This window comes from Dipodomys merriami, unplaced genomic scaffold, assembly GCF_024711535.1.
Source record: "Dipodomys merriami isolate MVZ:Mamm:240054 unplaced genomic scaffold, mDipMer1.0.p SCAF_32, whole genome shotgun sequence".
Classification (NCBI taxonomy): Eukaryota; Metazoa; Chordata; class Mammalia; order Rodentia; family Heteromyidae; genus Dipodomys; species Dipodomys merriami.
Window position 1 is genome coordinate 3,360,752 of NW_027204715.1, and position 13,804 is coordinate 3,374,555.

Genomic DNA, 13,804 nt, shown 5'->3' on the forward strand with positions numbered 1-13,804 from the left:
GGAAGCTATTCTCAGTCTCACGTACCAAGCCTTCACAAAAACCTCCCCCCAAAGCTTTGCTGCAACATTCTGGTTTTTGCAAGATTCCCTCCGCCAAATTTCTATGACCTTTGCCTGTCATTGAGTTCTAATGCCTAGTGCACATGTTCAGAAAGGTTTTGCTTCGTAACTGTAGTCCTGGATTTTGTCTGGTCTGTTTTCAGATGGAAAAGCCTGGTGCGATCTGGAGGCGCAGCTAACATTCTCAAGGCTCCCGTCGAATGGTTTAAAGGACCGGGCAGCCACAGGTGTCCCGTGCAAATGTGGGTGGGGATAAGGTGTGGTTATCCCGAACTGGTCCAGCTGTGAGGAGAGGCCTGAGGAAGACCCAATCTCGGGGCGTGGCCGGGCCTGAAGCCTTTCACCCACGGCGGGTGGGCGGGTGGCGGGGACGCGGCGCCGGCCCGGGCTGCAGGCTGGTCCGGTGCGGACCGCGAGCCGGGCTGGGGATCGGATGACAGCTGGACACGCGGCAACGGGCAGCCCGGGCGCAGGCGCACAACCACCAGCAGCGCAGGCCGCGGAGCTGCTCCGCGCCCGGGCCGGCGCCCCCTCCGTCCCCGTCCTCCCCTCGGTCCCGGCCCCCCTGCCGCCCCTCACCCGGCCCCGCCGCACTCGGGGCGCATTACGCGGTTGTAAACCGTGCGCGTTCTTGTCCCGCACCGGGGGGGGGTGCTCCCGCTCCGGCCGGCGCCTGTGACGTCATCGCGAGTCACCTCATTCACGGCCGGGCCCCTTAGGTGTCTATTAAGAGCCTGTCTCGCGGTGAGCCGTCCATGAAGGAGCCACCTTCGGCGAGGGGCCGAACGTGTGGTGCCTCCACTGTCCCTGGCCGTCTGTGTTTACCGGCGTCTTTCCGCCGCGCCTCGAGGCGCCCCGCGTCTTCTGTGCAGGCACTGGGCCGGGCAGCCCCGCGGCGGCGAGGGGCGGGGCCGGCCGGGGCGGGGCGGGGTCCTAGCCGGGGCGCGTCGCGCCGGGGGCCGCCGGGGCGCGTTTCTCCCGGGTGCTGGCGGCGCTTGCGGCCCGCGGGGCGCCTCGTCGTCTCCACGGGGACGTCCGTGCACGGATGGACCCGCCCGGCGCCGGCGGGGAGCGGCCCGGCAGGCGGCGGCCCCGGCGGCGGCACCAGCAGCGGCGGAACAGGGCGGACGCCGTGGGTGTCTGAGGCGCGCGTGCCCCGGGCCCAGGGCGGCACCATGATGCCGGGCGAGACCCACTCGGCGGCGCCCGGGACGGCGGCCGACCTCGCGCAGTGCCAGGGCTGCGCCTCTCTGCAGCAGGTACGCGCGTCCCCGCGCCCGCGCCGCCCGCGCTTCCCCGCGTCGTTGTGGGGACCGTTCCCGAGGCCTTGCTGGGCTTTGCATCCGGAATTCGTTCCCCGGGATGCGGCCTTGCGGGGTGGGGTGGGGAGGGGGCGGGACGCGCACGTTCCGGGGGGGGCCCTTGTGTCCCGACCCAGCCCCAGGGCTTTCGGGGTCGGCGAGTGACAGGTGGAGGCCCGAGGAGATTTGCCCTTCTGAGAAGAAGGCCGTGCACCGCCGGCCCCCTCCTGAATGTGTGCAGTTCGCAGGCAGGGTATTAGGTGGCGTGCGTGGATTGTCTGGTTCCACGTTTGGAACCGCAGTCTGGCGTATAATCCCAAACTTAATTTATAAAGCTAACTGACGCGTTAATTGCAGGACTAAAAGAATCAGAAGCATCCGGAGGTATAGTTTGTAACAGCAGCGGCGTGGATTGTTTATTCTTTACGCCGGATCGGCAGTCTAGCTCCAGATCCTCAGGGAGCAGTGGGAACAGCCCCCAGTACTTATTTCCAGCGACGCCCCCAGCTAGCTGTCTGAAGGCGGAGCCTCCTTCACACTGTCTTCACGGTGAACATTGTGGTGAAGCTGGTGGACATCACCTTTCATAAGGAAGACCTTTATGGTGTTTGGGAAGGAAATATAGGAGGATGTTGAGATGGTGGTCTTGCCTCTTGGCCGGGGTGGTCAGGTGCCCAGTCTCGGAGGCAGTGACAGTCAGACGTTGGAGTGAATTGCTGATCATTGCTGAATGCCCTAGCAGGTGCGGAATGAACCTTCTGGGAAGGGGGATTAACAGGTGGAAAGACAGGTGGTGAGGAGGGCAGGGGTCCCTTTGACTAGAAGAACTTGGTCTGTGTGGCATGAGCAGAGGAGAGGGTAGAAAGAGCCACAGACTAGATGGCCATCATGGGAAGTGTGGCTTTTATTTTAAGTGCAGTGTCTCAAGTGACTCCCCACATATTTACAAATGGTTAGGAGCAGGAGATTGAGGGCTCAACGCTGGCACTCTGGTAGAACAAACCCAAGAGTCGGTTCATCGCCCTAGTTAGACTGCCTTGTGTAGCGATCTTATCCTCAATACCTCTCAGAAACATAGGTGAAAATCTTCTGAATCTCGAGTCATATTTATTAATTTATTCATTCAGCAAATCATTGATCCCCTGCTGTTAGGCCTAGAAGATCTTGGAGCATCATTTCTCGTAGGTGGGGTGACAAAGAAGTTAATGTTAGAAGATAGTAAATATATCAGTGATAAACAGGCAAGAAAAAGAGGGCATGCACGGGTAAGAAAAAGGGCAGTGGCTGTTGGAATTTCAGCAGTCCTAGGAAAGCTAACATTGAGCTGTGGGGTGAGAGAATATGCTGTTGAGTATTGGGAGAAAAACCTGTCACTGGAAGTCTCAAGTATGCAGCGCTGATGGAGTAGGTGCTTGCCCAGTTCCTTGGACAGACCAAGAAGGCCAGCAGGTCTGGAGAGAATGGATGTTTGGGTTTTGTGAGACTATAAGTGTAAGAGCAGGGCTGGTTATGTGAGGGTGTGACTGGCTTTTGGAATGAGATGGTGAGCCATTGGAGGTGTTTTGCTGGAAGACAGTGGATGTGAAGTGTGTTTTTCAGTCTTGGGTTGATTTTCTTTCATGAACATGTCTACCAGCCATAGTTCGCATTTTGTTAAAAGTGATGTCCCTCAGGATGTTTAGCCTGAAACTGGATGCCACCCTTACTGCCTCTTTTCCCTGGCAGCCTGCTTTTACCATTGCTTCTCTGGAGTCCTCCGTTGTCTCCCCTCTCCCCCCACATCTCCCCACTTACCACCATTTTCACTTTTTACACCATGGTCAGAACCCCTCTCACCTGTTACCTAGAGATCTTCGCATTGATCTTCTTTCTTACCATTATGCCACTGTTGGTTCTCAAAACAGCAATTGATGAAGTCATGTTTTAGTTACATCCAGAGTATGTAAAACATTCTGTATGGTACAGGATCATAATAAGTTTTTAGGCTTTGAGGACTTGTACTCGGTTTACTCAGTTCTGCTACAGAAGTGTGAAAACAGTCATGGGCAATATATAAAATCGTCTGTGTGTCTGTGTTCCATTAAAACTTTGTAACAATTAAGAGGGCCTTAGTGTGCAGATCGCCCCTCTAGATTAGACTTTGGGTTGTATGTTGGTTTCTGTTTGCCTGGAACTGGAATGTCTTTTTAGTGGAAAGGGGTAGCTATTATGAGTGATGTCTCCAGCATACTCCTTAACTGTATGACACATGAGACTGGAAGAATAGGTTCCTTCCGATGACAGAGAACGTTGAGTGGTGGCCACTATGAAGTTTTGTACTTCTGTCAGTTTTCTTGAGTGATGGAGCTTTACAGTGCTTGGTGTTGAGGCTGAGCTGGAGGAGTATACAACTGAGATAAATTGTTTTGCCAATACATTCTAGTGTAATAAAAGCCCAAATTAGTTGAAGGCTGATGGAAATGAGAATGGAGTAAACAGTGGTTCTGAATAGGAGAAAGTGAAGATAACTCTGGTTTTTGGAAAATGGAAGGGGTAGAGACTTAAAATATGAATGACCTTGAGAACTGTAGTAGAAGGCGAAAGGAAGAGCAAGACAAGTCAGAAGGTGTGTTAGAGATATAGGACTGATGTTTAGGAATGACATTAGGACCTGGATTTTCAGCCATTTTTTTCATTTATTCTTTTAGATGGTCTATTATACTTGTAAGGGAGTATAGAGGAAGCCAGTTTCGATGGAGACATTCATTGGGAGAGTTTTACTGGGAGTTGGAAGTAGGAGGAAGAAGAATGAAGGAATATATTGTGTTAGTTAAACTGAGAACCACCTACCTAATGAGTAGCCCTTGAAGGTGAGTGTGGAGAAAGAGAAAAGCAAAGGTAGACAAGCAGGGAATACATTATAGAGCCACCCAGTATTGAAAAGAATAAAAATGAAAGAAGAAACAATTCGTTAGTTAGATAATCACTTTTAGGAAAGCTATTTCTGCATCTGCTGTCTATTGCCACAGCAGGGACTGTATTTTATACCTGTATTAAACTTTTGCATGAGAGAGAAACCGTAGCATTGGTTCTACTAAACTGAAATGATCTGGCAAAAAATTGATGGGCCATCCGTGTCAGGGGTACTTCATTCTAAGGACTTAAGTTTCTGAATTGACCTCACTTGCTTGCACTGAAAAGCTTCCTTTCTTGTCTATTCTTCTATTTTTTCAGTAGTTGGCTTTGCTAAGAATTTTGCTTCCTGCAGAACTATATCTGAATGTAGTGCTTGAGTTTATTGTGCATATCTTTCTAATGTAGTTTTCTCTATCTCCTCATCTCCTGTCCACACTTTCCTTGGCGGCAGTGTTTTGTCATTGAAGTCCATGTGGGTTGCAACACTTCCTCAGTCCTGTAAGCCAGTGTGGTCTGATGATTGTATACATATGAAGTCTTAAGTTAATCACCTATCAGGTCACTTTATTCTGCTTTTGAGAGCCCTGGTTTGCCAACTTCTCTTTAGTGCAAATCAGCCATACTCTTAGGAAGCCAGATGAGAGTTTGAAGCTCTTGCCCTCATGAACTAGATTAGATTTAGTCAGTTGCGTGCTTAACCGACCTGGGACAAAATTGAGCTTATGATTTGGATAGCCTTGTGCTTGGCTCACATTGGCCACAGATAGAAGTTAAAGCTTCACTGCTTGGAACCTGAAATATATTTTCCCCCAGACCTATTTGTAGTAGGAAGACCCCTACTCAGGCAGGCAAGCCCACCAAGTCCTCCAGAGTGACAGAGCCCACCGCAATAAAGTTGTTAACAAAGAAGCAACTTTATTGAGAAGGTTCCTACCCTGACCGGCCAGGGCCGCAGCACCGGCTGGGGAGCTGATACTTTGGCCTACAAGCTAGGGTTTTTAAAGGCAAAATCCATGTGGTCAAGCCTGGCCGCACACAGGTGACCGACTACACACAAAGGATTGCATAATCATCTTAGGCCATACGCAGGTGGCCAATGGAGTTACAGTCTGTCTTATACTAGTTGTTTAAACTATCCTATCATTTTGGTTTGAATTGGCATGCGAATTTGGTGGGCAAAAAGCAGGTTTACAGTAAGCGGGTGGTATTGCCAGTTGAGCAAGATTACAACCTATCTACTTTCTTGGTCAGTCTTTAACTGAACAATCAAGGGTGAGTTAGGTTGTGAAGAGGAGGGGGACCAGGTGCATTTTTTTCATTCTGGGAACTAGGCCTGTTGGAGCCAAGATGTGGCCCTGTGATTAAGGTGGTTTTTCTAGTTTGAACGTTGTTTAAAGGTTTTTAGTCACCACCCTAAAAAATGGAGTCTAAAATCCGTAAAACAAAGGCAAAGCTCAAAATGGAATCATACCAGCTTGAGCCCCATCTCAGGATCCACTTCATATTGATGTACACATTGTTCTGTGGCAAGGAATGCTTACAGAATTGTAATTCATTTACCAATCAATGATGTACTTGCTCCTGGCATGGATTCTGATGCACAGTCTTGAGCAGAAGCAGCACGGAGCTCATTCTAGTTGGAGTCAGAGAGGAAAAGCACCCTCAGGTTAAGTGTAATGGAGTCAGTTTGGTAGGAGATCCCCAGGGAGCCCATCCTTGGGCCCCTGCGTGGGATGAGTGCGGCCTGCCCAGGGCTTCATGAAGCAAGCTCTGAGGGCAAGGGCGCACTTTGCAGGTCACTGGAGGAGGGAGAGTACTGTTGGCTGAGGCCACAGGCTGTACAGAGGACTAGGGGAGGGAAGGGTTCACTACAGACGAGGGACAAAGGAAGAGGTCCAGGACTGGCTTCCTCACTCTGGAACTGAGTGCCTGCGATTGCCTACGTGCTGCTGCTGCTGCTGGCACCAGTAGAGCAGCTCTACCCTTGCCGGCATCGTTCGTATTTGCTGCCTGGACCAAGAACGGCTCTTTTCCTTCCTGGTTGCAACTCCTGTCAGGAACACACCACATTTCCTTGTCTTGGCTCTTCAGTCTCCCTTCATCTTTGCCTTTTATGTTTGTGAAAGTTCATGCTGTACAGCCTTAGCATTCCTCAGGAGACCTTTGCTGAGACCTGGAGATGCTGTGGCGTCACATTGTGCTGGCGGCCAGGGGTGACACCCAGTCCCAGTGATTCCCTGGGGCTCAGTTGTTAGTGCCTGGTAAAAGTCCTGGGCGTGGCTTACTGCCGGGGAAGACTACCAACCAAGCTAGCGGAGGGAAGACACACCCCACACACTGCATGTGCTACAGCGTCTCCCAGCGAAGTCCAGCAGGGAAACTCCACAGAGACTCAGCATGGCTGGTCTTGTACTGGTCCTGTAGCATCGCAGAGAGGAAGCAGGTGTCCACCATAAACCACATTGCACTGGGATCTAGGGAACGAATAGGGGGAGGGAGCTGTCCAGATTTTCGAGTTTGCAAGTAGCAGCCTGTGGTTTACCTTGCACGCTGGCCTTTCTCAGTTGAGTATTCTCACAATGCTCGTTGCTGGGCTCACACACTTGGATGCTCAAGCAGGAGTGTGCTCAGAGGTCAGGGATGCCCTCAGCGTCTGTCCTTCCAGCCCAGAGCATCACCAGTGCTCAGGTTGCGAATCTCCTCCTGCCTCTCTAGATATTCCTATTTGTATAGCGAACTGGTTCCCAAATTGCTCCTGGATACCAACATCTTGATGTTCAAGTCTCTCATGTAAAGTAATGTAAGGCATATTTGCTTATCATGTGCACACAGACTATTCTATTCTTTAAATCATCTCTAGATAAGTTAGCTCCTGACACAACACAAATAACGTGTAAGTAGTTGCTGTTGTATAGTACTGTATTGTTTAGGGAATAAAGCAAAGTCTGTGCACTGTCAGAACAGAGAGCCGCTAGTGGTCAGGACTTCAGTATGTCTTGGGTGGGGGGCACGTTCTTCAGCCAGGAGCACATAGTAACCCAACCTAATAAACTATTATTCATCACAGACATATTTGTGGTTTACTTTCTCATTAGACGTTTTGAATAAGGAAGAGGCATCTGATTTTATGAGCCTTGTATATTATTAGAAATACTGGACATAGTACAAAAAAAAAGACAGAAAGGCTCCCTCTGAACTAGATTGGAGAAACTGCTTCAGTAGGATATTGGGAGACTAAATCTAGCAGGGTATGTAAACAGAATTAATGTAGCATTTAGTTGTTTTTATTCCAGGAATGTAAAGCTGCTTTACCATTAGAAAATCTGTTATAATACACTGCAACTCATGAAAATAAAAGGTGGAAGAAAAACGCATTTAAACTAAATAGAAACAAATTAATTTAGGAAAATTTATGCATATCCAAATCTTTTTAGGAGACTATGTATAGAAGTTTCATGACATGTTGAAGGAATATTAACCAAAAACATGGGACAGAGAAAATTGTAATTTAAGACAAGGAAGTCTCACTTGCTATTCATTGAGCACTCTTTCAATTCAGGAAGACCAGGTCTAACAGATGAACCATAAAGCCATCATTGTGGGCGGCTGTTACAACTATTCACATGGAACTTCTAAGGGAATCTGCAGATAAATTATTTAATGTTGTAAGAATTGTGTTGCAATACTCTGTTTAGCTCCTTGTATCTATTAATAAGTAGCATTTTTATACAATGAGCAAGCCTAGTTTAATTAACAAGCAGCATATATAGAGATATATATAATACCTTCGCATAGCAGTAAAAACAAATTGGGAAATGAAATGTAATAGAAACAGCACAAAGGTAGTTTTGTGGAAGGGGCAGAAACAAGTTATCTGAAGCAGAGTCGTAGAAAACTTACACAAAGAATTCAGGATTGAAAATAGGTAAACAGCATTTTATATATTTTGATTTCAGATACTACAGCTCTTGTACAGGGGTTTTCTCCCTCACATCAGTACCAGAGTTTTTATTCTGGTACAAGATAGTAGATGAAAGATGGATAATGCAGTGGATGGGGTGTGAATCTTTTATTGCAGTGTAGTACGGTGGGTGGGGCATGGACCTTTGTTAGTGGAATTTACACTTCCTGATGCCAGTAGGGTAGAAGACCTTTTGATGTGCCTGTTGTCCATTCTGGATTCTTCATTTCCGAATTCACAGTCTGTATTCTTCATTTCTTATAACTGATTAGTATGATCTGTCTATATGTTAGGAATTCTTTGTGTGTTCTTCTTATGAATGACTGTTTCAAGATTGCCATGCTTTTGTTAGCAATTGTATAGTGTTCAGTGCCACATAGATACAAGATTTTGTTATTGTTGTTGCTGTTTTTGTTGTTCGTGGGGCTTGAGCTCAGGGTCTGTACACTGAGTATGAGCTCTTTTGCTCAAGGTTAGTGCTCTACCAGTTTGAGCCACAGAACCACTTCTGGTTTTCTGGTAGTTAATTAGAGATGAGAGTCTCACGGACTTTCCTGCCTGGGCTGCTTTCAAAGATCCTCAAATCTCAGCCTCCTGAGTAGCTAGGATTACAGGCATGAATAACTGGTACCCAGGTAGATATAAAAATTTGATGTTGCTTATAAAATATGTTTGTGGTTTGGTGTGTAATTTAAGAAATCTGTATTTACCTTGAAATTATAAAGGCATCATCCTGTTATATCAGCCTGACAATATTTAAATTTTATTACTGTAATCTACATAGGATTTATCTTGCATACATTAGGTTAAATGTGGAATGCTAAATACAGTAATACAACTGAATAGTTCATTTGTTGCCTTTCTGATTTATATTTTTAGAGTATTCATTATGGTATACCCAAGAATAAATTCTAGTGGACTTAGAGATACAAATATTTAATAAAGACCTAAAAATGCTCAAATGACACAGAAGAATTCTTTTATCCTTTGGGGGTGGGAGAGAACCTTGTAAATATGATTCAGGGAACTAAGGCTTAACACAAAAGTCATTCATCTCTGTGTTTTAGAACTTCTGTGTGCATGTGAGTCTATGTTAAGGATCAGTTGGCAGCACATACAGATTGGTAACCTTTGAGAATCTACTGCCCGCCCTATGTTGTAGCTTGTAAGAGGAAACATCAGTTGCGCACATGATGCATACATTAACAGGCTCTTACTATGAGAAAAGTATGAATGTGCAGCAGTGAATACTGAGGTTTCTCAAGATCATTGTTAGCATTAGTTAAACCCTCTTAAATGCCCCTGACCGGAACGTGGGAATGCAGGTGCTTTGGGTGAGGCTGGCCTGCCCTGTGGGGGTGGAGGGACTGTCATCCCTATGCAGGAGAGCCTGACAGCACTCAGTGTACCTCGGTAAGAGCGGCCAAATGGAGTGTGACCCCTTGGAAAGATGGTGGGAACAGAGTGGTTGTCTGTAGGCGGGGAGGGTCCAGGAGGGCCTCGCTCAGCTTTCTGGCCTGTAGCCCATGCCTGATCTCTCTTACTGACAAGCCAGTGAAACTACAGAGCATGGCGGTCGTCGTACGTGAACATGCCGTTGTAACTACTGGACCATTTAAGTGCACAGTATTGCTGCTCCTGTCCCACTGCCTGAATGTGGACTACCATAAGTGAAACCATCAAAACAGCTGGCTTTTCTAGAAAAAGACCTTTTTGAGATTCTCAGTGAATACGGGGCAGTCTGGATGGTATAAAGGGATGATTATTTGTATTACATATGAAGAAGCTAGTTAGCTACGTTTAAAAATATTATTACTGAAATATATACGGATAGAAAAGGATACATTAAAAGCTTATGTTAAAAGAAAAAAATTGGTTTTAAATCTTAGGACCATTTGAACAGTATAACAATGTTTTCATTTTTAAATTTGAAAGTAATAATTGAGCATTGAATTTGTGGTTGGCACCTAAAGTATTTTATATATCCTTTTATAAAGTGAATCTTGGCCGCATGCTTTTTCTTTCTTTTTTCTTTTTTTTTTTGTCGGTCGTGGGGCTTGAACTCTGGGCCTGGGCGCTGTCCCTCAGCTCTTCAGCTCAAGGCGAGCGCTCTACCACTTGAGCTACAGCACCACTTCCGGTTTTCTGGTGGTTTATTTGAGATAGGAGTCTCACGGTCTCTCCTGCCCGGGCTGGCTTTGAACCACGATCCTCAGATCTCAGCCTCCTGAGTAGCTAGGATTACAGGCGTGAGCCACCAGCGCCCGGCTTTTCTTTTTTCTTTTTTCCTGTCTTGGGGCCTGGGTGCTGTCCCTGAGCTTTTTTTTTTTGCTCAAGGTTGGCACTTTACCACTTTGAACCACAGCTCCACTTCCAGCTTTTTGGTGGTTAATTGAAGATAAGAATCTCACTGTGGCTCAAGTGGTAGAGCACTAGCCTTGAGCTGAAATGCTGAGGGACGGCGCCCAGGCCCAGAATTCAGGCCCCATGACCAGACCAAAAAAAAAAAAAATAGAACCTCACAGACTTTCCTGCTGTAGCTGGCTTCAAACCACAATCCTCAGATCTCAGCCTCCTGAGTGGATAGCATTACAGGCGGGAGCCACTGGCACCCAGCTGGTCCTATGCTATTTAATTTTGACTATTTTGTTGCTTTTTAATAGTCTCTGTCATTTGGGGTAGTCACAATCCTTTCAGAAACAGTGCAGGGTAAAGACTGGTGGTTAATGGTGATGTTCTAGTCACTATATATTGACTACTGATACAGCATTCACTATGGAAGTATCTTTATTGTTACTGTAAAAGGACTGTGAGCATTTTCATGTGGAGGCTGAGGAGGAGACCATAGGCTACAGATGTGTTGTATGTAAAGTATGAATAAGAAGTTTGTGGGGCTGGGAAGGTGGCTCAGTGGTAGAGCGCTTGCCTTGCATGCATGAGGCCCTGGGTTCGATTCCTCAGCACCACATGAACAAAAAGAAAAAAGCCGGAAGTGGCGTTGTGGCTCAAGTGGTATAGCGCTAGCCTTGAGCTGAAGAGCTGAGGGACAGCGCCCAGGCCCAGAGTTCAGGCCCCATGACCAGACCCTCCCCCCCACCCCCCCAATAAAAAAAAGAAGTTTGTTTATTTTGGTGTTTATAACACATAATGTTAACTTAAGCAAAACAATTACCTGTGATAGTAACACAACTAACTGAAGCTTTTTTCTTTCAGAATTTAAATGAATATGTTGAAGCATTAATTACCTTGAAACAAAAAATAATCAATACGGAGTAAGTATATGTGCGTGTGTTTGGCAGAATATTGTGAACCTGACCAACTGACTGGGTGGTTGTTGGGCATTTGGGATGGGCCTGGTGGTGCTGTGAGGACTTAATTCCTGTGGTGTCTGTGGAGTCCCATTAGCATCTGAACTTTTTGTTGCTTTTGTTAAAGTTTCGAGTTAGTAGTTTCTTTGTTGGCAGTATGGGGTTTGTACTCCAGGTCTCATGCTGACTGGCAAGTGCTCTTCTGTGAGCCACAGGTCTTCCTCCTTTTTACACCTTTTCCTTTTGGATCAGTTGTGGGGCTTGAACTCTGGGCCTGGGCGCTGTCCCTCAGCTCTTCAGCTCAAGACGAGAGCTCTACCACTTGAGCCACAGCACCACTTCCGGTTTTCTGGTGGTTAATTGGTGATAAGAGTCTCTCGGACTGCCTGGGCTGGCTTTGAGCTGAGATCCTCAGATCTCAGCCTCCTGAGTAGCTAGGATGACAGACGTGTGCCCCGTGCACACTTGCTTCCTTGTCTAAGGTTGTGCAGGACCTTGTTCCGCTTATTTTTCACTCCTATTGTAGCTGAGATCACAGGTGCACACCACCATGCCCAGCTTCTTCCACTGAGATGGGAGTCTCATGAACTTTTCTGCCCAAGCTGGCCTGGAATGGTAACCCCCTTGATTTCAGCCTCCCACATGTATGCCTGGGCTGACCTGGAACTGCAGTCCCTTCCAAGTAGTAGCTAGGAATACAGCCTAAAACTTTAAGCTATCTCCCCAAACTTGCTCACAGTATGTTACAGCTATAATGTTAGATTTGTTTATCATTGGAATTAGGTAATAGTCTCATGATTGACCAACATAGATGAAAGAGATTTTACATTGGAAGCTCATAATGTCATTTCACTGCTTTTGAGGATTGTGATACATATTTGAAGCGTGATTTTAACATAGTATATGCTCTGTATAACAAAGTATCCTAATTCTTCTTTTCTTGGTTACAGTAATTTGTTAACAGAATATCAGAAGAAGTGTGATGATATCCTTTCACTGGCTTTTTCTTTTGTATTTTGGGAGTGTACAAATGTATAATAATTAAAAGAGCTATGAAGTTTGTCTGTCAGTCATTTTTAGAGGCCATTTTTATTACTGTTTATCTGCCCAAGTAAAGAACCTTCTCACAGGCACATTAAACAACCAGTCATTGTGATTAATAAATTCTCACAGGAGGAAAGCATACAGTCTCATTTGTTTCTTTACTGTATCTTAGGAGCTTTTTAAGAAGATGTCTCACTGGTGCTGAGAATGTGCCATCTCACAATGTGTGTTTAGCTCTAGGAATCATTGTTGCTACATTGGGTCTTGCTGTGTGTTCATGTTGAATATGCACAGTGTATACTGTGAGGACACTGTGTGGGAAATTGACTTAATTATTTCTGTGACTTGCAGAGAACAAATGCATATGCCCAAAATTATAGAAATGATGTGATCTTATGTTGATAAGACAGTTCCTGTATACTTACCAGATACTGTTTGGGCTTTGAGACATAGCATTGGGAGAATGCCTGCAGGAAAGTCAGCTCTAGGCAAATAGTTACTCAAGTGCATACAGATGATCCTCCCATGTATTTTGGGGGTAACCCTTGATTTGTAATCTCTCCATCAAAATAGACATCTCTGTTTGACTGTAGAGATTCCTGCAGATCCAGCGTGGTCTCCGTACTGTCCTGACAGTGGAATCCTGGTCTTGTCAGTGACTGGAAGCTTGCTCCAACAGTCCCTCTAGCATGTCTGAACTTACACGTGACCACCAGTTACTTAAGTGTGATCATGCCATATCTAATTTGTATGGGCAGAATAATAAAATCATATCATTGCCCAGATTTACTTTTAGTATCTGGAGTTATTTGAAAAATAGAAATCATTATTAATTTTATGTTTTATTTGTTAAAATAGCAGTCATTTAAGTACAAATGCATGCTATTACAGGAGTCATAGCTTCGGTTGTAAAAGTATGCAGCATGTTACAACTACGTTTAGATAACTAAACAGGAAAATTGATTGACTGGTCAAATTTTAGGAGAGCATGTGTTCATTATGTCACTTGGGAAAAATGGTGTAAACATTTTGAGTTAATTATTCACAAATCTAGTAAGGAAAATGTTGGTTTACTCTTGTAGTCTTTTTCTACCAAATGCTAAAATGAAAATTAGAATAATTCTAAGCAGATACAGTCTTCATATTAGTTTTGAATTATAGAAATTTGTTCTGTGATTTGATGTGGGGGACTAGTGTCAGCATATAAATATTTATTTGTTTAGATAGCTGTGCCA

The 13,804-nt window shown here is 45.8% G+C and overlaps 1 protein-coding gene across 1 annotated transcript in view; it reads left to right on the forward strand.

Moving 5' to 3' along the window:
* The first annotated feature begins 1,073 nt into the window (after nt 1-1,073).
* Ice1 (interactor of little elongation complex ELL subunit 1) overlaps nt 1,074-13,804 on the forward strand; it is a 49,678-nt gene continuing 36,947 nt past the window's right edge. The window contains exons 1-3 of the mRNA XM_070042152.1: nt 1,074-1,319; nt 11,431-11,489; nt 12,476-12,510. Of these exons, the coding sequence (XP_069898253.1) occupies nt 1,236-1,319; nt 11,431-11,489; nt 12,476-12,510 (178 nt within the window). The 5' untranslated portion in view covers nt 1,074-1,235. The remainder of the gene's footprint in view (nt 1,320-11,430; nt 11,490-12,475; nt 12,511-13,804) is intronic.